The sequence below is a fragment of the Zingiber officinale genome, chromosome 3A (assembly GCF_018446385.1).
Source record: "Zingiber officinale cultivar Zhangliang chromosome 3A, Zo_v1.1, whole genome shotgun sequence".
Classification (NCBI taxonomy): Eukaryota; Viridiplantae; Streptophyta; class Magnoliopsida; order Zingiberales; family Zingiberaceae; genus Zingiber; species Zingiber officinale.
Window position 1 is genome coordinate 25,268,812 of NC_055990.1, and position 27,766 is coordinate 25,296,577.

The 27,766-nt window shown below is 38.1% G+C and overlaps 4 protein-coding genes across 7 annotated transcripts; 2 read left to right on the top strand and 2 right to left on the bottom strand.

Moving 5' to 3' along the window:
• The first annotated feature begins 526 nt into the window (after window positions 1-526).
• Window positions 527-4,730, top strand: LOC122051486 (ribokinase). The gene is made up of 4 exons (XM_042612644.1): window positions 527-1,256; window positions 1,892-2,077; window positions 3,940-4,135; window positions 4,224-4,730. The coding sequence occupies exons 1-4, from the start codon at window positions 639-641 to the stop codon at window positions 4,334-4,336; spliced, it is 1,113 nt and encodes a 370-aa protein (XP_042468578.1). The 5' UTR covers window positions 527-638; the 3' UTR covers window positions 4,337-4,730.
• A 294-nt stretch (window positions 4,731-5,024) lies between these two features.
• LOC122051487 (cytochrome b561 domain-containing protein At2g30890-like) lies at window positions 5,025-6,888 on the bottom strand. Its single transcript, XM_042612645.1, has 5 exons — window positions 6,665-6,888; window positions 6,510-6,578; window positions 6,268-6,429; window positions 5,444-5,592; window positions 5,025-5,326 (listed from the first exon to the last, which is right to left on the bottom strand). Exons 2-5 carry the CDS (start codon window positions 6,534-6,536, stop codon window positions 5,026-5,028), a joined length of 639 nt encoding a protein of 212 aa, XP_042468579.1. The 5' UTR covers window positions 6,537-6,578; window positions 6,665-6,888; the 3' UTR covers window position 5,025.
• A 3,449-nt stretch (window positions 6,889-10,337) lies between these two features.
• Window positions 10,338-13,029, bottom strand: LOC122051488 (OPA3-like protein). The gene is made up of 4 exons (XM_042612647.1): window positions 12,720-13,029; window positions 11,696-11,830; window positions 11,299-11,385; window positions 10,338-10,710 (listed from the first exon to the last, which is right to left on the bottom strand). Exons 1-4 carry the CDS (start codon window positions 12,846-12,848, stop codon window positions 10,549-10,551), a joined length of 513 nt encoding a protein of 170 aa, XP_042468581.1. The 5' UTR covers window positions 12,849-13,029; the 3' UTR covers window positions 10,338-10,548.
• Window positions 13,030-13,693: 664 nt separating this feature from the next.
• Window positions 13,694-26,767, top strand: LOC122051489 (homeobox-DDT domain protein RLT2-like). Of its 4 annotated transcripts, none has more exons than XM_042612648.1 (18): window positions 13,694-14,304; window positions 14,412-14,924; window positions 17,496-17,578; window positions 17,733-18,230; window positions 18,305-18,394; window positions 18,465-18,629; window positions 18,702-18,924; window positions 19,017-19,129; window positions 19,429-19,515; window positions 20,125-20,277; window positions 20,369-20,524; window positions 21,021-21,230; window positions 21,299-22,228; window positions 22,303-22,830; window positions 23,812-24,444; window positions 24,551-24,655; window positions 25,170-25,424; window positions 25,528-26,767. In XM_042612648.1, the coding sequence occupies exons 1-18, from the start codon at window positions 14,136-14,138 to the stop codon at window positions 26,341-26,343; spliced, it is 5,727 nt and encodes a 1,908-aa protein (XP_042468582.1). In that variant the 5' UTR covers window positions 13,694-14,135; the 3' UTR covers window positions 26,344-26,767. The 4 variants fall into 4 exon arrangements, with proteins under 4 accessions (XP_042468582.1, XP_042468583.1, XP_042468585.1 ...); XM_042612649.1 differs by having other exon boundaries at window positions 17,499-17,578; XM_042612651.1 differs by having other exon boundaries at window positions 17,499-17,578; window positions 19,029-19,129.
• Window positions 26,768-27,766: the final 999 nt, after the last annotated feature.

A 27,766-nucleotide genomic window follows, 5' to 3' on the forward strand; every position in this document is an offset into this window, starting at 1 on the left:
GCTGCCTCCTTCTTGGCGCCAAACAGTCCACTCACCGCTGTTAATCTCCGGCCATTTGTCTCGATCTAAATTATAATCTGGATACTCTCCTGATCTCTTTTGCAATTTGTATGTGAGATCGCGGTTAGAATTTTATTAAAATTGGCTACGATCTTCCTTGGATTCATCTTCCCATTTAGATTATAGTTGCAGGTTGCCATTTGTCTCGATCTAAATTATAATCTGGATACTCTCCTGATCTCTTTCGCAATTTGTATGTGAGATCGCGGTTAGAATTTTATCAAAATTGACTACGATCTTTCTTGGATTCATCTTCCCATTTAGATTATAGTTATAGGTTGAGTGGGCCGTCCCCTTCTTGGCGCCAAATAGTCCATTTACCATTGTTAACCTTCGGTTATTTGTCTCGATCTAAATTATAATTTGGATAGAAAGATAAATGTAAGAGAGATCGTAATTAATTTTAATCCAATTTTGACAATGATCCAGTCTATAAATTATAAAAGGGGCTAAGCTGTAGGAGAGGTAAGTACTGGCCCTTCGAGGAAAAGTTACATTTTGGTCCATGCAAGATTTCATTATTATAAGCAAGGCCGCAGAGTTGCTGTTCGTACTCATCGGCGATCAACGCATCACCCATGAAATCCTTAACTCAAATCCCACTCGTTTCCTCTCCGCCACAGCAGCAGCGCCGCCGCTGCGGGTGGAGTACTGCTGGGAATCCTCGCCGTCCTACCCCGACCCACCTCTCCTTCGCCTTATACGCCGCCTCCCCCTCCCTCTCCGCTTCCTCCTCGCCGGAGAAGCCCGTGGTCGTCGTGGGCTCCGCCAACGCCGACATCTACGTTGAGATCGATCGCCTTCCTCTCGAGGGAGAGACCATCGCCGCTCGCGGCGGCCAAACCTTGGCCGGAGGCAAGGGTGCTAACCAGGCCTGTTGTGGGGGCCGCCTCGACCACCCGACTTACTTCGTTGGCCAGGTCGGCGACGACGCCCATGGGCGCCTCATCGAGGATGCCCTCCGCAGTGGAGGCGTTCTCGTCGACCGCCTCGCCCGGGTGCCCAGCGCGCCCACTGGGCATGCCGTGGTGATGCTGCAGCCCGACGGGCAGAACACGATCATCATCATTGGCGGGGCTAACATGAACTGCTGGCCGGAGGATCTGCGCGACGAGGACTTGGAAGTGGTGCGTAGGGCGGGAGTAGTGCTGCTGCAGCGGGAGATCCCCGATAGGGTTAATATTCAGATTGCTCAGGTAATTTTTTATTATTCGGATCTGGAAACGACTTCAACTTCTATTTGTACCATTGGTGGTCAAGTTACTATTTAATTCTTTTCTCCCCGTTACATTTTATCTTCTTCAATCTTGCGCGACTATTTCCAGTTTCTTCATTGACGTTGGGAGCAAATGGATCAGTTTTTTTACTGATACTGTAGTTGCTCTCTTGTTGTTTTGGAATTCATTGAAATGCATGATGATTTGACAGCATTGAATTCCTAGTTGCTTCATTGTCTCAGCTGCAAAGGTTATCCTTTGTTATTATTTATCATATTCTTTCTACTGCAAAAGATTAACTTCTTTTCCTCAATGTGCTTCTCTACTTTGTCCGTCTTATTCTATTGTGTTAAATTATCTTCAGATCCCTATTTGTCTAAATAAATCTCCCATTTTGAGATGTTCTAATAGATAGAAGTGATTAGATTCTAAATTAACCTACCAGTGAATAAACATCTTCATATGAAAAAAGAATAATAGTATTAACATGATTCATATTTTTGACTCCATTTATTTAAGAAAGTTCTTATTTTACAGTTTTGTAGTCTTGTGTCATTATCAGTGTCCCTCATAGGCTGAAAAAGGATTTAAAGATGAATCTTTGGCATTGTCAGGCTGCAAAAAATGCAGGAGTTCCTATTATTCTCGATGCTGGAGGGATGGAATCTCCTATTCCTGATGAACTCCTGAAGCTTGTGGATTTTTTCAGTCCAAATGAAACAGAGTTAGCTCGTTTGACAGGATTGCCAACTGAATCTCTTGAGCAGATCACTTATGCTGTGGAGAAAATCCATGAAAAGGTGAGATTAACTCTAACAACAGCTGCACTACTCACCTTCATCTTTTCCTTTTCTATTGGAAACTCATTTTGATTGATTTGCAATAATATGTATTTTTATTTTCAGAATGAGAATTCTATATGAACTTCATTTGCTTTGATGTGCACAATTTACTTGGTGTATTTTCTACTCATACAGATTCAGTTGATTATTTTCTTGTTAGCTTAGCTGAATGTGTCATGGCTTGACCCTAGCTTCTAGTAGTCTAACATAGATTCTCAAGACTAGATCGAACAGTAGGGAGCATTCTTTCATGTGCATTAACATCTTATTTCAAGTGAGGTGAAGATTTTTTAGTCCCTATTATATTTCCAATTCAGAAATTAGGGTCTGAATGTTCATTTTCTAAACTATTCACCTATGTTAACATCTTTGAGTTTCAGTAAAGTATAGCTAGCTTCAGCAGCATCTGAAGTCTGTAACACTTGTTTTCGACAATATAAATGGCCATAACCAAGTTTTTTGGAGAGTAGCTGAGTAGATAGTATCAAGTAGTCACTCAACAATGTTGAATAGTCGACTACACTTTTTGAAATATGTTGGATGTTAATCCAAGTCGATCTACCCAACAACATTTTAGGGAGCATTTCAGAACTTGATTGTGAAAGCATCCTCCAGATGTTCACATTAAATTAAAAAAATCACAAAATGTCTTTGTCCTTTGTCTATTATGCAGCTATTTAATTAATTCTGTTCACATTAAATTTTGTTGATATATTTTCCTTTTCTGTTAGTGCTTGTAGTTACTTTCAAATCCAACTTCTGTCAAACACTAGATTTAATTCATGTATCATAACTCACATTGAAATCAGGCAGATGTTCTCTGATTTCTGATATTGGCTTCGAGATGATTCAGAGTAAGTAAGTGGAGAAAATAATGATGTATTCATTGCAAAACAATATAGTGAAACTGATTGGTGACTTATTATCCAAAAATTTGAACAGGGTTGCATCAGCTCTGGAAAAAAAACCTTTTCTATTCTCTGACAATCGATGCAACAGAAACATGATATCAACTGAAGTTCTTACCTGCCGACTTTTATGAAATTAAGGCAGATTTCAACATATTGACAAGTAGATTTGCATAATAATATGAATGACCACATATATAGATTCCAATCATAAACATGTAAGTAATGCAACTGATTGTGCCTATCATATTGACATAGGTGGCTACTGGCTAGAGATGTCAAATTGAGCCTATCATGCTGGGCCTGATCAGCCCCTTTCTGTTTCATGTTGGGTCAGGAACATACAGGTTGTGCATGGCACGGACCATGACATGGTTGGTGGTGCTTGACATGGGCATGGGCTTAAAATCAATAATATATGTTTTTTTAAATAAAAACTTTAGATATTTTCTGATTTTTTCTTTTTAACAATGTTTAGGTCGGGCTCAGTATACTCATCTGAGCTCGTGCCAAGCTCAAGATGGCCCAAAATTGGGTAGTGCTTGGTCTGAACCATCAGCCAAACTGCCCTCACCTAGCCTAGCCCAACCTACTGACTAGGCCGGGCTTGCCATGGAATGTCCCAGCCCTTATTGGGTTGTGCTGGGCATTACCTAGATTAGAGCAGGTCTAGCCAGGTCACATGCGATCCGATTCAATTTACACCCCTATATGTGTCCAAACAAAGAGATCATTTCATTTTCAATTCAAATTTTGCTGGAGTACCTCAAACATGAATATGATGTGATACAATAAAAAGTGAGAAACCATTGAAGTGACACAATTATTTGACCATCTTCCAAGGTCAACAATATGAGTTGCCTCAGGTATTACTGACCGTTAATGCTTCCACTCATTTTCTTTCTTAACCAGGGCGTCAAGAAGATATTGCTGAAGCTTGGTGCAAAGGGATCTGTTCTGTTTGTCGAAGGGGAAGATCCAATCATGCAGCCCATAATACCTGCTTCAGTAGTTCTTGACACCACGGGAGCCGGTGACACATTCACTGCTGCATTTGCTGTGGCTCTTGTAGAAAGCAAACCCATGAAAGAATGTTTGGAATTTGCTGGTATCAAAAACAAATGTCACTCCTTCCATGCTTCCTATACATTTATCTATATTTAGTCTGTAACATATCTCTGCTGCTCGTACTGCAGCCGCAGCTGCCTCATTGTGTGTTCAAGCTAAGGGGGCCATCCCAAGCATTCCAAGCAGAGCTGCCGTGTTGGAGCTTCTGCAATCTTTCCAAGAAGATGCTACTACCAAGTGAGAAGTTAAAAGAATTCTCAAATCTTCAGAATAAGCATCTCTCCTTTTTGTTCCTCCAAGTGGACGCATTTGCTCAAGGACTTGGATTTGCATCATGAAACATGTAATAAGGTCTGGAACCAGTCATATCTTTAGAGTCCATTTTCCTTTAACCAGTGTGTTTGTGCCAGCAGTCAATGGAAGGCTCATGTTACCCTTCCATGATCTACAACTCTGTTGCAAGGAAGCAAAAAGTAGCAGCCATCTTTGCCTTTTTTCTTCTTAGTGAGGTCAGGTGTTGGGGGATGTGATCCATTTCCTTAGATATCAATTTTAAGTTAAAATCACAATATTGTAGAGAGATTGTAGAGAAGTCTTCTGTTTATCTCACCAATAAATTTATTCTTAAAAAGTAAGATATTTAATCCTGATGAATGTTCATGTTGGTGAATGTCATTGAGGCAAAGTGCCTGTTCTTGCTAGATGTAGCAACAAGGTCAGTCACCTCCACTTTCATTGGTTGAATATTCTTCTTTGAAAATCAAATTAGATTATGATCTACATGTATGTAAACATCTGAATACAATGTTATCTTAAAGTATACACTGGATTTTAAAACTGCTTGTCCATCTCCAAACAGCTTCCTGAGGAAACTCACATTACAACAAAAGGAAAACATTTTAAATAATGAGCCCACATTTTGCTTGATGTCTAGGGCATCACTAACATCTCTTTCTGGTTGCTAGTTGGAGAAGCATGGCTGGTGGGTGCAATTTGCTCATCTTGAGTAACTCCCTGCCTCATCATATACTGCCATCTGTGTTGCAGGAGGTAGAGGAAGGCCATGAATGAGACCTCTGCAGTGAAGAGGGCCGCCCACAAGCTTACACTTATTGAGGTTCTCTCATGGAAGGTGTGCAGGCCAATGAAGATGTTTGCTATCCCCATTACACAAACTCCAGTTCCAAGCAGCCAGTGCATCAAGTACCACAAACTCCTGAACCTTATACCTCTGATAGGAATTCATCACTATTTAAGTTAGAAAATCAGCATTTTCTAAGACTTTATCAAAGATTAGAGTGGATGATTTTTGTTATTTAACTTGAAATGACAAATGGTACAAAAATACCTTCTAGGCCTCACAAAAGCAATCAGAGGTTGAATCCAAATGAGTCCATATAGAACTAACCCAATCTTCTGATGAGTATTGTTGAAGGAGTTCTCAAAGTTGATGAGTGATAGAACAGCTGCAACAGTAGCAAGTAGCAGTGCTAGAATCTGTCAGATGATGCATTGAGAATAGCTTTAGCCTCAAAAAAATTTAGTCCGTCCTTTTTCTGTATTAGAAAACTGAAATGCATAAGAAATTTAAACCATTGAACCATGACGTTTAATTTAATACAATAATGCAGAAGTAATCAGCTGTTAATATGGATTAGGAGTGTGCACGAGTGAAATCCCACTATGATTAGAGAATAGGACCTTGATAATCAAGGACAAGGACTTTGTTTTTGTAGAGTTAAAATGATCAAGCTTCTGGTATACTGAACAATACGTGTAATGTCGAGCTGAGTTAAGTTGTACATTATTGTGTAGCATTTACCTGATAATGAGGTCAGGTAGGCATATACATATGTAGGCAGCTAGGTAAATCAATTCATATCGGGTTGGGTGAACAAAACAAAGCAATTATTTGTCAATACTAGAGGCTATTAGATTTCATTTCATGCAGAATAACCTATGTATTTATAGGAGTTTGTTTAGTGATAACATTTCTGAAAATTCTGTTAACTTATTCAAAGAACAAGCTTTTGTTGTATGTGGTGGTGTATTGGTGCTTACAATTTTAAGTGAAAGTAAGTTTTCGTTTCTCTAGAAGTGGCTATATTGAAAACTAGGAGTCCTTGTTAGTGATAGTTTGCTTGGAACACGACAAAAGAAGAGTTAGCTGACCTGAACAGTGACATGAGTGTAGAACAAAACCTTAACCATTCTAATTGACTTAACACCCTCTGTCATTCTGATAATGACTACTCCCAGTGGCATTAAGAAACCGACTGAAGTCCAGAGCAAGAATCCATGAATTGTGATATGGATAGATAGCTCTGGCGTCAGCTGCACAGAGTAACAAGTCCACCAAAAGGCAAATTTTCAGCATCATAAACCAAAAAAACAAGATGACAATTGTTTAATACCTTCACAGGATTAGGTTCGTTGGTCATATATATCTGTTTGAGCAAATTTAGAAATGTCTTTTAATGAGCCTGCAAATAAAAGAAGAGAAATAGCTAGAACTTGGAAATCTGTCTGAGGAATTCTTATTTGGCAAAATGCGATCCAGATGACTTACCTTGTAAGAAAGGGAGTACATGTCTTTCATCTAAGAAATCTCTCTCTTCAGATATGCTACAGCCAAAGAATGCATGAATCAGTCGTAGCTCTATGAAACTGGAGTTTATGTAGCTTGAAGATGACTACAGGAATATCAAAAGTGAACCCTATTGGAAAGCTCTATGAAACCCTAGGTGGGGGCTGGAATAAGAAGCTTTTGTCCTAGCTCTGTTAGCTTATTAAAGAATTAGCAGACATGTTTATCATTGTTTCCGCGAATCTATTATAGTAGTGGAAAGTTATTTGTCATATAACGTTTGCAGTGCTCAATGCCCATGCTCCTTATGAACACTCTATTTAACTGAATGCAACATAAGAATCTTGAATTCTGGTGATGTCAATGTGAGGTAACCGGTCCACGAGCAGGATAAGGGAAATGCGCCACAGGAGCAATTGGTGCAAGTGTTTAGGGGGTACCCTTTGGTGGTTGTCAGAATCCCCACTGTTGTATATCTCTGACATGAATTGTTGACATTAAATTGGTGCTCATAATGGGTTGTGTTTGATGCTGTGTTGGTTTGGTACATAGATCACCATTAAAGTTCCTATGGATATCTGCGAGAATCTCAGTATGTTGGGAAATCTACGGACTCAAATTACTGCCTTTTTTTCCAATTTCATGAGCTACATTAGTTCAGTGTCTTACTTTATACTAGTGATCACTCAAGTCGACTGACTCACTGATTTTATTGGTTTCTTCCTAAAAGATTGAGTAATTATATTAAAATGATGATTATGCTCATTCCATACGTCTCTCACAGTCCGTCCTTAGATTATATGAAGATTGATAAATTATAAGGTCAGCTTCTAGCTGACCGTCAAGTTAACTAAGAGATGAGAGAGGTTTTTTTTCCGAGAATATAAAAGATTGAGCAATGATGCATGAAAAAGTCATCAAGGAATAAAGGCAGAGGTAAAGTATTGCTTATGAAAGAAGAATAATTATGTAATTCTTCCACTCAAACACTGATATGAAAAAGGCTTAAAGGCTAACACAAGTGATACATTTTCCATGCAGGATTTGTCCACCTTCTGCTGTTATGCTGATTTGGCTTTTGGACCAGCACTTTCTAATCTACTTACCTAATGATGTCAAGCAGTGAGTCTAAATCCACCAACTTGTTCATTTGATTCTTCTCACCATGTCAACCTTATACCAGTCCAAGAATGAAGGCCCCACTCTTGACTCTTTTCCAGTGCTGAAGTTGACAACCCACATGCATGATTGCTTTCTTTTCCAACTCATGATCATTGATTCTTAGAAAGAAGACTCATCATCTTGCTTCTAGTAGGGTTCTTTCTAGAGCAAATACTCAAATCAACTCGACCCAGTTAATGAAAGTGTCTGAGTTCAGACCCCTTATTCGAAAATGCTTAAATCAAGCTGCCTCCTTAGTCCTTTGTACTAAAATATCCTCCACTTGACAAGATTGATGAAACAAATTGATTGACTTAAATTTATAAATTTTTGGAAATAAGATATATGCACTTTCATTTAAGATGCACTTTCATTTAAGATGCACCATAAACTTTGTTTCAGTATAATTTTGATTACAACATATTTTTAACACATTTTTAGTCCATCAAATTGTTTAGTGAAATGGCTTATAGACTGAGAAGGATGTTTTAAAACCCCAAAATGGAGCAAACAAGTTAATTGAAAAGCTCAAGCACAGCCAAAAGTCTAGCGACTCTTGTCGCATAAATTTATATAGATTTTTTTTTATTGAATCAATTGGTTCAAAAAGGTTAGTAGGGGCATCAGTCTATTTCACTGTTTATTGATTGCCTATCTAAAATATTGGTCACAAACCTACATGCTTAATTTTCCAACTTAGACTTGATTTGTGAGCTTCAAGTCAACAAAGATTTTGTGTTCAAGTGTCTCAGAAACTCCCGTACAAGTGATGAAAACAATAAGCTGAAAAAATGGTAAACCATGCACATGATGGACACAGATACTGTAAAGAACAATAGCAACTCGATGCACCAGAACTGAGTTAACCCTCAAGTCAATGGCATCTACGATGATTTACTCATTGTGGAATTCATAGCAGAAATTGATTATGCAGGAAGCTTTCAAAAGCACGCAGGGAGCACTAGGACAGAGATTATAACAGGAACCTTTTCAACAAATTGAGGGAGATACAGTCAAAGAGGGTGTTTGTATGTATTTTACTCAAATCTTTCCGAGCTTGTTCTGTTTTTCCTTGTTCTTGCAGCATCATGTATTGCTCATGGGCTTTGTGTCTAGCTATATTTTCCCTATAGAAAAGAGATTATTATAATACTGCAACAGTGATATTTAAATCCATATACTGTGAAACAATGAAATAAGAAAAAAAATGTCCAAATAAAAAGAACTCTTGTACCATCATTGGGCCAAAGAAAGAACAACAAAGAAACAAGTTCAACCAGATATCTAACCTTATGGCCTTATGGGATACTAACTAGATCAGTCATCAGTGGCAGTGAAACCCGTAAGAGATTTCTGAGTATTTGAATTTTTAGAGAACTTAAAGTCATCCAAAAAAATATATCGGAATGAAAAATAACATTTACTCAGATTTTGAAGTAGTTTCACAAGTATGAGGGACACAAATAGTGTCCTCCACCATTTATTGCCTAAACGTTGCAAAAGAAATGTAGATTGCAATTTAATGGTACCACAATGATAAAATAGACGGGTCTCATGAAGTGAAGAAGCAGATGAAGCAGCCATAGCGTAGCCCAACTGGCCAGGTAAAGAAGTTCCCACTTTTCTACTAGTCAAAAAGAACAAATCAGAACAAATCCATCAGAGAAGTTCAGTTGTTAAGAAGCTTGCCAGTGTTCTATACCAAACACGGAGAAATAAACAAGTCTGGTTGATGCCAGAATCTGCCTATTTTGGATTAAATTCAAACTAATCAAGGAATGTGATCTATAAAGGATGCATAGCCCAAAGAAATAATCAGATCAAGCAAATGATCATATGCAGGAGAAAACAGAACGTCCAGGAATAATCAAAAGATCGAACGAACATGAAGAGCAATAAATCATGGAATAAGAACAAATACATGAGGAAGAAAAAAGAATAGGAAATCATACAGGGAGACACAACGTGCATCACCCATTTCTTAGGATAGGAAGAAGTTTCTATCCCTCCCCGCGATCAGCTACGGGGTCGAGATATCGAAGAAGAAAATATTCTTCACCGCTTTCCCTACACGCTGCACGCCTTCTTCTTACCTGTTGTGAATTTGAATGATTACTTCCGTGAGTTATTCACCAAAGCAATAGAATGTTAAGCAATGGCTCCATCCTTGCGAACATCTTATGGTTGGCTAACTGCATTACATCCTTTAATATTGCAAAAACACCCATTAAACATGTCACAAAAATTAGAGGCAAAAATGAATATTCACCATTTCAAATCTTTAAAGATTAAAATCTTACATAAATTCCGTTGGAACATATACAGCGTGCTTTGGAAAGACAATGCAAACCCAAAACATTGTTCTGCCTGAAAATTCAATTTCTATAACACTGGCAACTCTAGTACAGAAACTCATCGTAAATCTTGCTGAATAGACAGCAGCAAATTGTTACTACAGTTATTTTGAAATCACTATCAAGTTTCATACAGAAACTAGTCATAAATCTCTCTGAATAGAGATCAGCAAATTTTTATTTACAGTTGTTTTGAAATTACAACAAAGCTAAACAGCAAGAATAAACCTCAGCTTGCTATATAATCAGTATAATAAAATTGAATCTGACTACAAAAAAGTTAAGGGAGCCCCAAATCTTATTACAATAAAAAAATATATATCAAAATAACTTGAAAGCCAATTCAAAACCTCAGGCAACTGATATCGGCTTAGAGCTTTGAGTTTCTTGACCTTGGGTAACACCAAATATGCTCAATAGACCACGTCCCTTTGCAAGGTGCTCCAACACTTTAAGTTTTTCCGTTAGCTCCACCACTTCTTTGGCCAAGACTTCCTCCTGTCGTTTTAAGGCCTGCAAGTATTGACAATAACTTAAGCTCAAATGCAGAGGCATTTATCAAATTGAACTTCCAACAGACAAGTAAATCACGACCAGGTGTTCCATAAATGACTCTTTACAGGATACAAAAGAAGACATGATAAAAGGATGACAATTAATGAAGGAGGAAAGAATAAGAGACAGTATTGCCTCAGGGCAACTTGGGAAAGCTCCACATGGTCATTAGTTTTTTGGATTTGAAACCTTTCAATCTAAATCAAGGTTTGTTGACTTTAAGTTTTACATACTCAACCTTTTTATGTGGTTTCAATCTGATGGTGATTTTATTGCCCTATTCTATTGCTCTTGGCTGAGCTGTCAACTGATCAATTTTTTTCCTCCACTGTTTCTATGCTGCTTGCCATAATTTTCTATCAAAATAAACTTCTGTTTAATCAACTTCTTAACATAATGAAGGGAATCTATGGTAGAATACACTCCTACAAATTATAGTTTTCCTTAGCATTACTCAGCTTGAGATAATTGAAGCATAAAGTCCATTCAGTAATATGAATGTAGGGTAGTGAGCTGTTTGATGTGATAAGGAAATCTGTAAACTACCTCAAGCTCTTCTCTCCGCATCTCCTCCTTTCTAGCTTCAGATCTGGCACTTCTTTGCACTTCAAAGATTATAGCAGCTCCAGCAACCTAGTGCATCAAGAGGCTATAAGTAGTCAATATCACAGAACAGTTATTAACTAGCCATGAAATTGTATGAATCAGCATAAGCACAAGCAAAATGCAAGTGTCCATACTGATTGATAAGCAAAATGATGCACAAACATGTCAAAGTAAATCATGAACATAAGCATCTATATTATGAACAGTATTGTAAATATGGTTAGCATCATAGCCTAAGAATGACAGAAAACATACTTGCTTTTATTGGTTTGGCAACACATATACCCATAACAGAAAAAATTAACTAGTAGCGGAAATAAAAGTAGTGTGTGAGTACCGAAAAAACAAAGACTTCTCCAAAAAGGTCTACGGCTGATTGAACAGCTCTCTCCTCATTCAGTGGTCGGATCTTAACATCAGTTGCCTGGCCATATAGGCGTCTTTGAATGTTTGTTGTCAAGCGATGATTTGCCTGATTACAGAAATGATCAAAAATAATTTCTAAATAGATATAGATGAACTGCAAAAAAATTCAAAATAGATTCAATCTTTGACAGTGCTAGTTAAACCGTACTGTGAAGGTGGCTTATGTCATAATACTTGCAAGAGCAAGAATATATATAAAAGAGATATGAAACCAATTAAGTCCAAAAAGAATGTGTTTACGAAGAGTAATACTTTTTTAATGTTTGCTAAATCGATGACACAAGTAGCACCATAAATGATCATAAAAGCTCTTTTTACATAATATCCAATTTGTATCTGTGATAATCAATAGAAAATATTATCCCCTTTCTCAGCTGGATCAATCAATGACGAAGTTGATACTAATTAGCAGCCATTTATCTTCTTGATTTTTAACACAGTTTGCACAAGAAAAAAAAAGAACTCTTAGATCGAGGAGTAATCCCAAGGCATCAAATAATTGTAAAACCATTAGTTGGAAAATTATTTTCCTCAAAAGCTAATCTATGCCAAAGGATCTAACATTTTTTATTGAGCATAGAAAAAATTGATAGCATCCATTTTTTTAAAAAAGAGGATAAACAAAACAGAAATCAACTAGATAACTTTGCAAAGATATCGAACAGTGTTGCCCCAACAAACAACAAAAAGCCGATCTGGACACTTCTGCCAGAATCAAAATCGTCAGTCCAAAAATGGAAGGGAAAGCCTTCATTTGACTCATGATGTACTACATTCTAAGATCACAAGAACACTGGGGCAATCCGATAATCCGAACGCTCTACCTGGACTAAATTCTAGCGACAGTCCGCATGCGCACCAAAGAACCCTAGAAGTGGAAATGAATAAAACAAATACTCTTACTCGAAGCAAGAACAAACGGATAGAAAGGGCACCTGGGCGAGATCGATGATGAGCTCGCGAAACTTGGGGTAATTCCCGGCTTGCTGCTTCAACCTGGAGGCGATCGGCTTCGACAGCGTCCGGAACGCGAGCAATCCCAGCTTCAACAACGGGAGCACCATCTCTTCCTCTCCTCTTTCTCTCGATCCCTCTCACTCACCGCGCTGCAGTATAAGCGATTTGACGAGGGATTTTAATTGACGGGGGTTTTCTTGGGGAAGAGGGAAGGCGGGAGCGAGGAAGCAGCAGTCTCCCCATTCGGAGTCGCCACGGAATCGTATCGATCCTCCAATGAGACCACTGCCAACAGATCGATCGCAGCCGTTCGTCTTTGTTGATCGGGAACGAACCAATATGACGCCAGCGACGAGCCCATTTATTTTTTCATTAAAAAAAAAGAGAAATAGAAATCATTTATTAAATAATAATCATTTCCATAATTAGCATTAACCAGTAAAAGAGCTAAGGTCAGAGTTCAAATTTTTTTTTTGCCAAATTTAGAAATCGAACTGGAGATTCATTTCATTATTTTCGTACTGAATAAAATATTATTATTATTATTATTATTATTTTAAAAAAATAAATACTGGTTTCCGGATCTCCAATCCTGCGGCTTCCAAATCGTACACGTGGTCGTCAACGTGCCACGTCGATTTGCCAAACGGCAGACCAGATCTACCCACCGTTAACTCCCGAGTGGGCCCCACTTTTCTCTCTCCTCCGAAAATTCTACGCAGACAATCGAATCAAACCCTGGGAAATGAAGAAAGAGGAAAAAAGCAAACGCACAAGAACAATCAACGATGAATTAATTAATTCCTGCCTTTTTTTTCCAAAAAATTAACATTAGAAATTAGACGACAGCAACAAGAAAAACAAATAAAAATAGTAATGATAATAATAATTTTTTTAAAAAAAAAAAACCATAAAAAAGGAAAAGGAGAAAGAGATTTTTTTCCAGCCCAATTCATTACTCTTCACGGAAACGTGCTTTTGTTCGCAAACAAGATCACACAACGCCGCGATGGATCTCAATCTCAATCTCAACCTGGATCTCAATCTCAATTCCTGTTCCCAACCGTTCAACCGATCAAACCGCGGCTTTATTTTTATTCCTCCTCCCAATCCATTTCTTTGTCTCGCGTTCTTATTATTATTTATTTTTATTATTAATCTTCTTTGTTGTTTTTATTCCTTTTCTCTCTTCCATCTCATCTTTCCCCTCTTCCTCTCCCTCTTTTTCGATCCTTTTTGCTGTTCCTGTTGTCGCCCTCCCACCCAAATCTCGCCTCGATTCGTCGATTCCGCTTCGATTTTTCCGCGCCGGGTGATTTTGATGCGCGGAGAGGGTCGAATCGGTGGTGTTGTTTGAGTTTGATCCTGATTAGGGTTTGCTTGCTCCGCCGGCGATGGAGTCGGGGGAGGGAGCGGAGGAGAAGGAGCAGTCGGAGCCACAGCCACAGCCGCAGCCGACTGCAGAAGCATGGAAGAAGCCGGCGCCCGAGGGCGGGGAGAAGCCCTCCAAGCGGAAGATGAAGACGCCTTACCAATTGGAGATCCTCGAGAAGACCTACGCTGGTTTGTCGGTTTTTTTTTTTATCTTTGTATTAGGGTTTTTGGATTTGTAATTGATTGGAAGTTGTTTTTTTACTTGTTTTTTTTTTTGCTGGGTGGATTTTGATCAGTGGAGACTTACCCGACGGAGATGCAGCGGACTGAGCTGTCGGTGAAGACTGGCCTCTCGGATCGGCAGCTCCAGATGTGGTTTTGCCATCGTAGGCTCAAGGATCGGAAGTTCCCTCCCACAAAGAGGCAGCGGAGGGAAGAGGACCCACTGCCATTGACTCCACCGCCACCAGTGCTTCCGCCTCAGAATGATAGGCTCTCGTCGGAATCAGGGGGCGTAGGGTTGAGCTCCAGCCCCTTCAGTGGAGGGCTTGGTAGCAGTGGGGAGTCCAGGAGGCCATTTTCTAGGGCGGCACCAGTTGTTTCGAGGATTGGGGCGGATATGTCTGCTATAGGAAGGCGCTACTATGACATGGGGCTTCCGCCACCAACCCCTGCACAGCCGACCATGGCGGAAATGAGAATGCTTGCATCAGTTGAATCTCAGCTTGGGGAGCCACTGCGACAGGATGGACCAGTTCTTGGAGTAGAGTTTGATCCATTGCCACCTGGTGCATTTGGGGCGCCAATAGGTATAGATAAAGACACAACAAATATCACATAAAATCTTCTTCATTTTTACATGATTGACTTAGATTGTTTAGTTTTATATAGTCCATACCTACCAATTGAAGTTACCTCTATAATCTAAGCATTGGTTAGTGTGCAAGACTTGAATTAGCGTTAATAATGAGTTTCCTTTTTCTTACCTTTGAACAAAATATTGCCATGTAGGTGAATTGATTTAGTTTATTTTTTAGTTAAAAGTCTGGCCTGGATATATTTATTATGTTTTAATATCCATTGTATATCTGCAGTGTTGGGAGAATATATGTGTTGTGGTTAACGCTATCAAGTTTAAGAATGAAAACTTGTGTGATAGAAACTAGCCAACGATGACTAGTCTGTGTACTGGTGAATCAGTGAAAATCTAGATGTATAAGGCCAATGCTGGTGATAATTATACCTCCAAGCAATATATGCTTCTTGTTTGGTCAGGGAATTTTAGGTTATTTCCTTTTATCATTGTGATGGTCTATAAAGCATAAAATTGATATTGGATCTTTCGTAACATAACAATTCTTGGAATTTGATATCCTTTATGCTAATACAACTATGATTTCAAGTTTCATCTGTTGTAAAATTTTTGGTAGGCCTTAAATGACACAAGGATTATTTGAAGTCTTGGGTAATAAAATTACTTAGGGTGATTCTGCCCTACAGTGCGTTAGGTGAAAATTACAAAGAATCATATAGTTGTGGATCATTTTTCTGGCAGCATTTATTTTTTTTCTGTTGATTGAGTCCAAGTTTTGAGTTCATATACACTCTTGGCTCTCTTGATTCTGCGGGTTTTGGATCTTGTCTATGTCGTATTTCAACCCTATCTAGCAACTACTCTCCTATTAAGATTGCAATATTTCATGGTTTGGTTTGTGCTTTTGGCTCATCATTCTACAGTGTCTTTAAAATACAGACTTTGTAGTTTGATGCTAGTTTGCATTTGACTTTATTCTTTGGGTGTGTTTGGTTCAAGTTATCACGTATAACCTTGGTTTTGTGATTACCAGGTAATCACATAACCAAGGTTATAAGGAATAAAATATAACCTAATGTTGCTTGGTTAAACTTAGGTAATACAACAAAAATTTGTTTGTTTGGAGGTTTTAATGTATAACTTAGAATATTTTATTGTATTAGCCTCGGTTACAATGTTTGAAGGGGAGCCTTGGCGCAACGGTAAAGTTGTTGCTTTATGACCAAAAGGTCACGGTTCGAATCCTGGAAACAGCCTCTTGCAAAAAAGCAGGGTAAGGCTATGTACAATGGATCCTTCCCCGGGACCCGACATAGCGGGAGCTTCGTGCACCGGGTTGCCCTTTATTAGCCTAGGTTACAAAACCAACCATACATATTATTTTTATTTTTCTTTTTAAACTTTACATTTTTTTAGTGTTTTTTTAACTTTCCTCTCTCTCTATATATATGTATATTTATTTATTTATATATAATATTTTCAAAAATATAACTTTATTTTTTAAATAAATATTGCATATTTTTATTTTTTTATTTGGTTTTTATAATTTAAAATGAAATTTTTGTTATAAAAATTTTAGGGGTATTTTTGTCCCAAAATGTAAATATCGGAGGATATTTTTGGCAAAATTTTTTTGTTAATCCCGGAATCAAGATTTCCCAAGGTTTTCCGATTCTAGGTTGCATGCCCCCTTTTGCTTATGTCGGGCATGGATCATTACTTGGGAATCACCGATTATCTAAACCAAACAGGGTTTTCGTTGATAACCTTGGATGGATAACCAAGGCTATCAAGAATAATCCCCAACCAAACACACTCTGTGTAATGGTTTTGGCCATATTTACACCTGCCATTTGCTAGTGTGCTGTCTTTGGTTTTTGTTTTCCTGTTGATTGATTTACCTTTTCTCTTGACATAAGATTGGAAAGGTTGTAATCAACACTTCAAAACAAGCTGTCCCAACTGTTCATGATTGGTTATATGTATCTTTCTTACCTTGGAGATCTATGTAACGCCACAATATTTGTGGAAGTTCATTGAGCAGCATTTCTTTTCAATGTGGACACGGTGCATTACGAAGTAACTTTTTTTTTCAGCAGTTAAGAATAGTCAATGATTAGCTTCATTTGTTTTTTTTACTTGTAAATGCTTTCTGTTAGGAGCGTGCAACGGTAAAGTTGTTACTTTGTGACCAGCAGGTCACTGGTTTGAATCCTGGAAACAACCTTTTGCAAAAAACAGGATAAGGCTGCGTACAATGGATTCTTCTCCGGGACCCGCATGACAGGAGCTTCGTGCACCGGACTATCTTTTTTTTAAATACTTTTTGTTAGGATCTATTATGTGCACGTTTTCAATTAGGTAAACAATTAAGACGTTGAGGCGAAACATATCTCACTACAATAGTTAGAAGTCATCTTTCCAGCATTACACATTCATCTTCACGATTTTGTGCTAATTATGCTAGTGTTTTTGACTTGCATATACTATATGGGTATACTTATATGTCTTGTCGTTGCATATTCTATCTTAAATATCATTCTTATTCTTTATCCAAATCTTTCAGCAGAAATGCCAGTGCAACAGAAGCAGCCCCTGCGCCCTTATGATGGCAATATGTTTGAAAGATATGATACCAAGCCAATGAAGGTGTAGAATATTCGCTGTGCAATAGTGGAAGTTAATTATAATTTTTTTGCCTCTATTGTGATCTTACTAGTTTTAGTAGAATGTCTGCAGTATACTGCATTAAGAATTTGATTTTTTGCTTGTCTAAAATTGTGGTGAATATCACTGTTTGCAGGCAACTGCTGACCATTTGTTAGCAAGCTCATCTAATGGGAAAAGAAAACTAGCAGCTAGTGCTTCTCATATGAGTCATCCCCAGATGAGTCACCGGGCTCTTCACGAGTATCAGTTTCTCCCTGAGCAACTAAGTGTCCGGTCGGAGACATATGATAGGGTCTCTCAATCTCACTATTATGACTCTTCATTAGATGCTTCGAGTGCCAGGGCAATATCTTTACCAAAAAAATTGCATGTAAATGAACAAGGGGTGCCAAATTATACTTTTCAAGGTCAAATGTCCAGTGCAAATCTTTTGTCTCAGCCAGGAAGGCAGCAAAATTTTCCTTCCATTTCAATGGACTCTGATGGTCCTCCACACAGTGACATGTTTCCTATTTCTGCAAGTGACACTCAGTTTGGTATGCATCAAGTCGGACTAGAAAACCAATCTATATCCTCTGACAGGAGGAGTGCCCGAGATGATGACTTTTCTAGGTTGGAGAGAAAACGCAAGGTAAGTACGATCTCTTCATTCATGTTGAGTTTTATTAAAATAATATTTTTACTGCAATGCTTTGATATATGTAGAGTGATGAAGCAAGGATTGCTAAGGAGGTTGAAGCACATGAGAAACGGATAAGGAAAGAGCTTGAGAAACAAGACATCTTGAGAAGAAAGGTATATATTCCTTTTTAATTGTTTGTCTTTTTTCACTTTTTGGTGCTGAAGAAATAATATCATTCCTTAGAGAGAAGAGCAAATGCGAAGGGAAATGGAGAGACATGATCGTGAAAGAAGAAAAGAGGAAGAGCGGATGTTGCGTGAAAAACTGCGAGAGGAAGAGAGATTCGAACGTGAACAAAGACGTGAAAATGAACGCAGGGAGAAGTTTTTGCTAAAGGAATCCCGTAGAGTAGGTTCCATAAATTTTGTTTAATGCCTGTCATTTCTAATACTTCCCTAATGTCTTTCTAAATGATTTCAGGCTGAGAAATTGAGGCAGAAAGAAGAATTAAGGCGTGAGAAGGATGCTGCAAGACAGAAAGCTGCTACGGAAAGGGCTACTGCCCGCAGAATTGCACGGGAGTATATGGAGCTTATTGAGGATGAGCGACTAGAGTTAATGGAGATTGCTGCAATTAATAAGGGGTTTTCCTCAATCTTTGGTCTTGACAGTGATACTTTGCAACAATTGGATTCATTCAGAAGTACGGTTTTGTTGAGTTGTTCAACTTATTCTAAAATAATTTCTTGAAATGGTTCCATGCAGATGGTTTGAGATTCTTATGACTTTGGTTAGCCTTTGCTGCAGGTATGTTGCAGGCATTCCCACCAAGTTCTGTAAAACTAGGAAGGCCTTTTGGTGTTCAACCTTGGGTGGATTCTGATGAAAATATAGCAAACGTTCTTATGGTGCATTTGCTAAACTCATTATCAATATTATCATAGGGGTTTTGCTTTCATAATTAGATATCGATGATTATTCCATTACCATGCTAGTTTGTACTGCCTATTCCATGTACATTTTTTTTCCTATAAAAAACAAGAATATTATTTTAGCATTGTTTATGCCACTTATTAGAATTTTACCCTCGGGAAGAAATTATCATTATGAACTATGTGTTCATACCATTTAGTATTTGCTCATTGTGAACAATTTCATTTTGAGTATCAATGACATATCTGTTTTGTGCTCTTGGTTGGAATTTCAGGTTTGGAAGTTCTTAATTACTTTTGCTGACATACTAGGGCTTTGGCCATTCACTCTTGATGAGTTTGTGCAGTCTCTCCATGATTATGTGAGTGCTTTTGAACCTTCCATGATGTCCCAACTATCTATGCTTTAGAATCCTTGAATTATAATGATATAATATCCAAACTAAGGCCATTTATTATAACGACCTGGTCAGGTACCAGCCTTATTTATCCTTGCTTGTTTCTATGTTTACAGATCATCTGTTGAAAAACAAATTTTGTTTATTTAAGGCAAATTTTTTTTGTTTAAAAAATATTTGCTTGTTAGAGGATGTTTTGTAGTCCAAATTACTATTAGTTAGGTAGATGTATCTGAATCATTTACCACTGGAGGTCTCATTATTTTCAACCTTATAAGAAGCTTGCTCATCCTTTTCATGATAAATAAGATTGTCTTTAAGGACTCAAATTATTTGAGCTTGTGACTATCTGCATCTTGAGATCTATGATACTGAAGACACTGAATTTGTAGAACTTTCTTGCTATTGTTGGATACTATGGCTATATGGTATTGCAACCTTAATGCCCGCATTGTGTTAAATATTGCTAGAAGCAGCATCAGATTCATACAATGCTAATTCTTGTATGAATGAACAGTAGAAGCAGCATTGACTCCTCTACTGTGTTAAGTATCTTATATGAAATTCCTACAGGGTTCAAGACTCTTGGGAGAAATACATGTTTCCCTTCTTAAATCCATAATCAAGGACATTGAGGATGTTGCAAGGACACCTGCTATTACAGTTGGTGCTAGCCAGAGCAGTTCTGCTAACCCAGGAGGTGGTCATCCACAGATAGTTGAGGGGGTATGTTGTTTAACTTTCTACTTCCATGGATAATTCTTTCTCACTATGATCTCTTTTGGCTTAGCTTGCATTTTTTGCTTTCATTCACTAGGCTTATGCATGGGGTTTCAACATTCGAAGCTGGCAGCGCCACCTAAATTGCTTGACATGGCCTGAGATATTGCGGCAATTTGCTTTATCAGCAGGATTTGGGCCACAACTGAAGAAAAAGAATGTTGAACACACATATTTACGGGATGATAATGAGGTATTTAAGCTGCGTGAACTTTGAAAAATCAGCATTTTCACAATTGTTATTTTTTCTACATAAGTTTGTTGAAGACATCTTTATAGTTGTTGCTATTTCGACCTCAAGCCACTAGTTATTCTTGCGGCTGCAAAAGTCATCTTTGTTTTTGTTGTTATATTCCATACAACAAATGGGCATGACTGTATTATTCTTAGTTTAAGTTAACAATTGTCTGTGAAAGCACCAACTTGATTCTAAATTATGGATTTGCTAATAACATGCATATGATGTTACAGTTATTACTAGTGGTACTGATTTTTAAGGTTTCAAATTGTTTGCTTTAAATTGTTAAGTTAATTTTGCTTGCGACAATTTTAGTAAACTGTTTGCTTGCCATCATCATATGATGTTCAAGCCAGTCTTTTTGTTATTAAATTTGTATTATTTTTTTCTTCTTCTGGTTTTTGATCTCTGTTTATGTAGCTACTACTGAAATCAAGCAATTTGTATTCAGGGGATTGATGGTGAGGATGTTATTTCCACTTTGCGAAATGGTTCAGCTGTTGAAAATGCTGTTGCTTTAATGCATGAAAGGGGATACACACATCGACGAAGATCTCGACATCGGTTGACTCCTGGAACAGTAAAATTTGCAGCTTTCCATGTTTTATCTCTTGAAGGAAGCAGAGGCTTAACTATACTTGAAGTTGCTGACAAGATTCAGGTACATACCTTCAGTAAGAATGTTTCTATGTTCTTGATTTGTTTGACTGAGTTTTGATTCATTATCAGAAATCTGGATTGAGAGATCTTACTACGAGCAAGACACCTGAGGCATCAATTGCTGCAGCGTTATCACGCGACACAAAACTTTTTGAGCGAACTGCTCCTTCAACATATTGTGTACGGTCACCATATAGAAAAGATCCTGTTGATGCAGATGCAGTGCTATCAGCTGCTCGCGAAAAGATACACGTATTTCAAAGTGCACTTTCTGATTCTGAGGAAGTGGAAAAGGATACGGAAGATGTAGATGATGCAGAAAGAGATGAAGATTCAGAAGGGGATGCTGGTGATGATCATGGGGTTGATGATACTGGCACTGATCATAACTTGGATAAGAATGACCCATTTGAAAGCAAGCTAAAAGATCCTAGTGCATTGACATCAGTAGGTAAGATGAAAGGAGGAAGAGAAATTGGAGCAACTCCACAAATTAGTTTTGGAAATGTTGCAAAAGTCTGTCCAAAACCCTCTTCAGAGAATGCAAATACTTCTGGGGCCACTGAGTTTATAGAGACCAATTCAAAGTTCCATGAAGCAGCTAATGTGGATATGGAGGAGACAGAGATGGATGAAAGCAACTTCGGTGAACCATGGGTTGAAGGCCTAGCAGAAGTAGGTAAGATGAAAGGAGGAAGAGAAATTGGAGCAACGCCACAGACTAGTTTTGGAAATGTTGAAAAAGTCTGTCGAAAACCCTCTGCAGAGAATACAAATATTTCTGGGGCCACTGAGTTTATAGAGACCAATTCAAAGTTCCATGAAGCAGCTAATGTGGATATGGAGACAGAGATTGATGAAAGCAACTTTGGTGAACCATGGGTTCAAGGCCTAGCAGAAGGTGATTATTCTGGGCTGAGCGTTGAAGAACGCCTAAATGCACTTGTTGCTTTGTTAGGCGTTGCTATTGAAGGAAACTCAATACGAATAGTGTTGGAGGTATTAATAAAATTTCTGCCATTTTAAATTTAATTTCTGTTTTGTGATGTTGTAATTGAATAGAGGTCTCACAGGAACGCTTGGAAGCTGCAACTGCACTTAAAAAACAAATGTGGGCGGAAGCACAACTGGATAAAAGGCGTTTTAAAGAAGAATATTCTAGCAGATTACAAGGTACTTTTGGTGGGTACAAGGCTGAGATAGCCCAAATGAATGGAACAAGAGAGGGAAGCCAAACTCCACAGGACAATGTGGACAAGGTCAATGATGGCAATTTAGAAGTAATCAACAATGAACAGTTTGTTGAGCAGAATCAGGTGAATATGGGCTATAATTCTATGGGACAAGAGCTTACTAATTCAGATGTGCTATCTATTCAGCAATGCGGATATGCTGCTGAGAAGTCTCGTTCTCAGTTAAAATCATTTATTGGCCATAAAGCAGAGCTACTATATGTGTACCGTTCATTACCCCTAGGTCAAGATCGTAGACGAAACCGCTACTGGCTATTTTCAACTTCTTCATCACCAAATGATCCTGGTTCTGGAAGAATCTTTTTGGAATCCAAAGAAGGTCATTGGACACTTATTGACTCGGAGGAGGTACTTAAGATATAGCATCTTGTTTATGCTTCATTGTGAAACTGTCTCTCAAATAACAATACATTCAAATTGATGGACTTGTGTGCTATTTGTTCTTACCAATTCATCTATGGGCGAAATTGTCTATATGAAATTGCATTAGATCGAATACCATTCACATTCCTTTATGAAGAATACCATCACAGATAGTTTTGCTGTGAATTTTCAAAGCCACAGACTAACTGATTGCCTCACTATTTATTATATTACCACTGCACAAGATTTGGCTTCCTGAAATGTTATGAAATTTATAATCCTGTTCTCTTTCTGTTCTGCCATAATGATTGATTTAGAGACATTTGTTTTGTGGAAGCTAGCATGTGGAATGAATTCTTATACATTATTAAATTTCAACATAATCAATTTTGAAATGCTGTAATTATGATTCTTTGATCAATTCCTCTGATCTTTTCTAGCCCTATCCACTCTACCACGTCATTATATTCTTCTTTGTAAGATTTTGCCCCTCAGCCTTGTTGACTTGGTCTTTTCTCGAATGTCTGAGAATCTCTCTATTGTGGAGGCAAAGAATTTGTTGGTGGGAGTTCAACTTATTTCTCCTTTGATCATACTTTAGCTCAGTAATCCATCACTATAGGACAATTTTGGATGAGTGTGTTCCATATTCCTTTTCTATCGATTTCCTTGCGCTGATATAACCGTTCTTTATCAAGACATTCATTTGGTTTAATGTGCTTTCACCGTAATTTGATGAACCTTTTGCTGCTTTTATCAATTTCCCTTATCTGAATTTTGTAAAAACATACATAGCAGCATAAAAGACGTAGAAGATGCTGGAATTCTATTCAATCAAAAGAAAGAACGATAATAAGAGCCAGCCAAATTAAGCAAACACATGAAAAACACTTGATTGTAAATCGAACTGCTGAATCATCCATATGAGTCTGACAATTTATTCCTTTTTCTTTTCTGTGGATGTAGGCATTTGACACACTTTTAGCTGCTCTGGACACTCGGGGGATTAGGGAATCACATTTGCACTCAATGCTCCAAAGAATAGAGACAACATACAAAGAGGCAATAAAGAGGAGAAAGGATCTTATCATTTCAGCAACGTCATCTGGAGATCATGCTAAACCAAGGGCCTCCAGAATGGTGTCAGGCTCAGATTGCAGCATGGAAATTGATAGTCCTAGTCTTTGCAGGTTCACTCCTGATGCCTTGGAGAACTCAACATCTCTCAAAATTGAACTTGGTAGCAACGAAGTAGAGAAAAACTCTGCTCTTGTCAGATACCAAGGTTTTTTGGGATGGATGTGGAATGAATGCTATAATTCACAGATATTATGCACGATGAAATATGGGGCGAAAAGATGTCCTGAGTTGCTTCATACTTGTGATTGTTGCTTCCAGTCTTTCTTAGCTGAAGAAAAACATTGCCCTTCTTGCCACAAGACATTTAAGACCTTCCAAAACTCTGATGCACTTTTTTCAGAGCATGTGACTCTATGTGAACAGAAAAGAAAGTTAGACCCTGATTGGAAACTCCAACTCTCTAACTCTACTCTTCCAATGGGGATCAGATTGCTGAAGACACTACTATCCATGACTGAGGTGCACACTGTTTTGAGTCCTAAATCTATTTTTTGATGTCTCATGGTTAGCAAAATTTTACCAATTTATCAGTTTGATTTTTGATAAGTAATGTTGTTAATTGCAGGCTGTGATTCCAGCAGAAGCACTTCAAACTCTTTGGACAGAGGGTTATAGGAAATCTTGGGCTGTGAAATTGCATTCTTCATCATCTGCTGGGGAGCTTTTTCAGGTTTTAACTTGTTCAATGTTATTCACCACTGAATTTTTCTATATTACCTACAGATGGTCAAACGAATTTGTTTTTTTTTTTTTTTTTTGTATATTAGTCACTTTAAAATTTAAAAATTGGTTATACCGATTGTTTTTTTTATTTTTTATCTCTCTGTCAGTCTTTTAAACCAATTCTTATATGAGAGATATATCACTATTATACAGGTTCAACTTCCATTCTATTGAAACCTGCATAGTATTTGATATAATATTCCGTAAAATCGTCTTTTCCCCCTTTTCACATGAGAACTCAATTAGGCCATTTTCTTTTTTTATAATATATTTGTTGCTTGAACCACCACTTGGTTCTTCTTCCTGATATGCAGTAAAGGACTAGGTGTCAAATTCTTTGTATTATAAAACCTTCATTTTAGAAAGTGTTAGCATATAACGTGATCAATTAACCAGTCTAGACAAAATTACTTGTGAGTGAAAGGAGCCAGCTTATGAATGTATATGTTATGTGATTGCAGGTTCTGACATTGTTGGAGCGTGCTGTAAAACTGGATTTTCTTTTGTCAAGTTTTGAAACGACAACTGAACCTCTGATTTCTAAGCAAGAAACTGCCTCGACCATCTCTGCTCAATCTGGACTTGTTCCTGTACTACCGTGGGTGCCTTATACTTCAGCAGCTGTGGCTTTGAGGCTGTTAGATCTTGATTTTTCGATTTCTTATATGTTGAACCAGAAGCTAGAGTCTCGAAAGGAAAAGGAAGGGCATTATATTGTAAGTCTTATATTCCTTCTATTATTTATGGATCTCAGAATGAACCCAACTAGCTTCTATTTTTCTATTTTGAAGTTTATCAAGGTTTTCTATTTTCCTGCAGAAGCTTCCATCACACTATGCTGCGGTTAACAACATGCAAGAGGTAGATCCTATGGGAACTCCTGAACAAGTTGATTATCTCACTGAAGGGAGGTGGTTAGATTCAGGAAGTGGACAGAGGGGTCGAGGACGAGGCAGTCGTGGGCGAGGTGGACGTGGTCGTGGGCGAGGGAGAGGACTAAGGGGGAGTGCAAGCTCCTCCAGGGCCAATTTTATGACTGAAAATCTCAGTATTTTCGACAAGGCCACAAGAAAATTCACCAGAAGAGGAAGAACACGTGGTCGTGGTGGGCGTAGGCGTGGACGCCGAACTATCAGGCCTAGGCAAATATCTGATGGTAGAGTATCCACAATCAATAAAAGGTCACTTTTGGGCAGCTTGATCACTGCAAACAGCAACTCCAAACAGGCAATGATTGCAGATTCCCCACAGAGCTCAGGTGGAGACGAATGGGGCATAGCTCAAGTTAGAAAGCCATATGTTGAAGACGACGATATTAGTAGAGGCTCTGAATCTGATGATAATGGTCAAGCTTCTGGGGATGATTATGATGATCAGGCAGCAGACTCTCTTGTAGAATACGACTACAGCAAGTCCATAGGATTAGCTGACGACGGATCGGAGGATGTTGGAGACATGGACATGGATGAAGATGTCGAAGAAGACGATATGGATGGTAGAAGTCATGACTTGGATGCTTACATGGATGATGACGATGATGATTTGCAAGATAACCCAGACGATGTTGAAGATGGAGAGGGAAATAGAGATGAAGATGAGGGGGCAACTTCGTACTCGTCACAGTATAGCGATTGACAACGGGATGGTCAATTAATCTGTCCGGGTGGAGTCAAGGCCACCACATTGTTAAGATGATGATCGCTTAGAGGCACGGTTCGATCAATCAACTTATGTTTATGCTTCCTCATTAGATCATTGCTCCGTCAAGCCAGTAATTTATTGCATCAGATCCATCCGTGCAAGTATTGAAGATGACTGCACCCTCTCGAGTTCAGTCTTTTTGTAATTTTGTTTTGTTTATTTTCTCTCTATCTTTTTTCTTTTCTTTTCTTTTTTACTTGTTGCTATGTTGCAAATTTAAGCGATCCTCCCTGGCCAAGAGAGGCGAAGAGGGAGATAAGAGCGAATGGTTGGTTTATCAAACCTTTTTTTTTTCTATTTTGTACAAATGTTAATGATGCACTATTACCTATTGGGTAACGTAGGCCCTTTTTATTTTTGTGCTAATTCCATATATCATCAGTTGCATTTTGTATACCATCGTTGACTAGACACTTGATAGAGGTCATCAGAATGGTGCTCGTTCAATTTTATTTTATTCTAATTAAATAAAGACGAGTAAATTCTATTGTGGTCACTCTAAGGAATTATTAGAGAATAGTATAAAATTCTGTTGGAAAGAGACTCTAGATTAATAGTATCGATACTCTAATTAAATTGTGTGACATGATGTTGACGGCACAAATTAACACTTGAGACAGCAACCAAGCATCTTAGCATCTTGCAAATTAAAAGGTGAAGAAAGGGCGTTCCATTTTCCTTTCAGAGAAAGATCAATGAATGGACTAACCAACTGTAAGCGATTGGGAGGATCATAATGTCGAGAATTTGAATGGAAATATTAAGAGGTGGACGAAAAAGATTGTATTGTATATGATATTTTTAGTCTCAATTCTCATAGTTTTATTATTAGTTTATATTGTATCATATGCATTAATATTATGAATATATGCATGGAAAAGACTCTCTCATATGTGGATATGTAAGGGAGGTAAATCTAGAATCTAAATTGTGCTGAACTAAATTGATGTACAGACACGACTGACAGTCCAGCTTTCCAAACAACTCTTCCTGAGATTATTAGCTTATCCAACACAGATTGCATAATTGGATGGGCAAAGAATCACGCCGCCGCACTAGTTGAGTTACTCAAGAGGACCACAATGTGCAACATGACTCCAGACATGCATGTAAGTCAAGATACTACTACTCTACAAGCTTTTGGGACCTCCATTGGTAGTGTCCGTTCCATGTTCTTGTTCTTGCTCACCATCAATCAAAATTCATGGAACACGCCATGAGGTTTGCCACCGAAATTAGTACACCACATTAAGCCATCGCATCAACTCGCTTATAAGGATCACATCACATGGTTTTCATTGAGCCTACAATGCACTCAGCGAGTTCAGTCGGAACCACCTGCCGACACACGTAGTGC

Excerpts from the sequence above, each read along its gene's own strand:
- LOC122051489 (XM_042612648.1), top strand. The coding sequence starts at position 14,136 with ATGGAGTCGGGGGAGGGAGCGGAGGAGAAGGAGCAGTCGGAGCCACAG. Across the intron at positions 17,579-17,732 it reads ATGATACCAAGCCAATGAAG|GCAACTGCTGACCATTTGTT; the intron begins GTGTAGAATATT and ends CACTGTTTGCAG. Across the intron at positions 18,925-19,016 it reads ACAATTGGATTCATTCAGAA|CCTTTGCTGCAGGTATGTTG; the intron begins GTACGGTTTTGT and ends GACTTTGGTTAG.
- LOC122051486 (XM_042612644.1), top strand. The coding sequence starts at position 639 with ATGAAATCCTTAACTCAAATCCCACTCGTTTCCTCTCCGCCACAGCAG. Across the intron at positions 1,257-1,891 it reads TTAATATTCAGATTGCTCAG|GCTGCAAAAAATGCAGGAGT; the intron begins GTAATTTTTTAT and ends TGGCATTGTCAG. Across the intron at positions 4,136-4,223 it reads AGAATGTTTGGAATTTGCTG|CCGCAGCTGCCTCATTGTGT; the intron begins GTATCAAAAACA and ends CTCGTACTGCAG.
- LOC122051488 (XM_042612647.1), bottom strand. The coding sequence starts at position 12,848 with ATGGTGCTCCCGTTGTTGAAGCTGGGATTGCTCGCGTTCCGGACGCTG. Across the intron at positions 11,831-12,719 it reads TCATCATCGATCTCGCCCAG|GCAAATCATCGCTTGACAAC; the intron begins GTGCCCTTTCTA and ends TTCTGTAATCAG. Across the intron at positions 10,711-11,298 it reads TGCGGAGAGAAGAGCTTGAG|GCCTTAAAACGACAGGAGGA; the intron begins GTAGTTTACAGA and ends CAATACTTGCAG.
- LOC122051487 (XM_042612645.1), bottom strand. The coding sequence starts at position 6,536 with ATGACCAACGAACCTAATCCTGTGAAG. Across the intron at positions 6,430-6,509 it reads ACGAACCTAATCCTGTGAAG|CTGACGCCAGAGCTATCTAT; the intron begins GTATTAAACAAT and ends TACTCTGTGCAG. Across the intron at positions 5,593-6,267 it reads ACACTCATGTCACTGTTCAG|ATTCTAGCACTGCTACTTGC; the intron begins GTCAGCTAACTC and ends ATCATCTGACAG.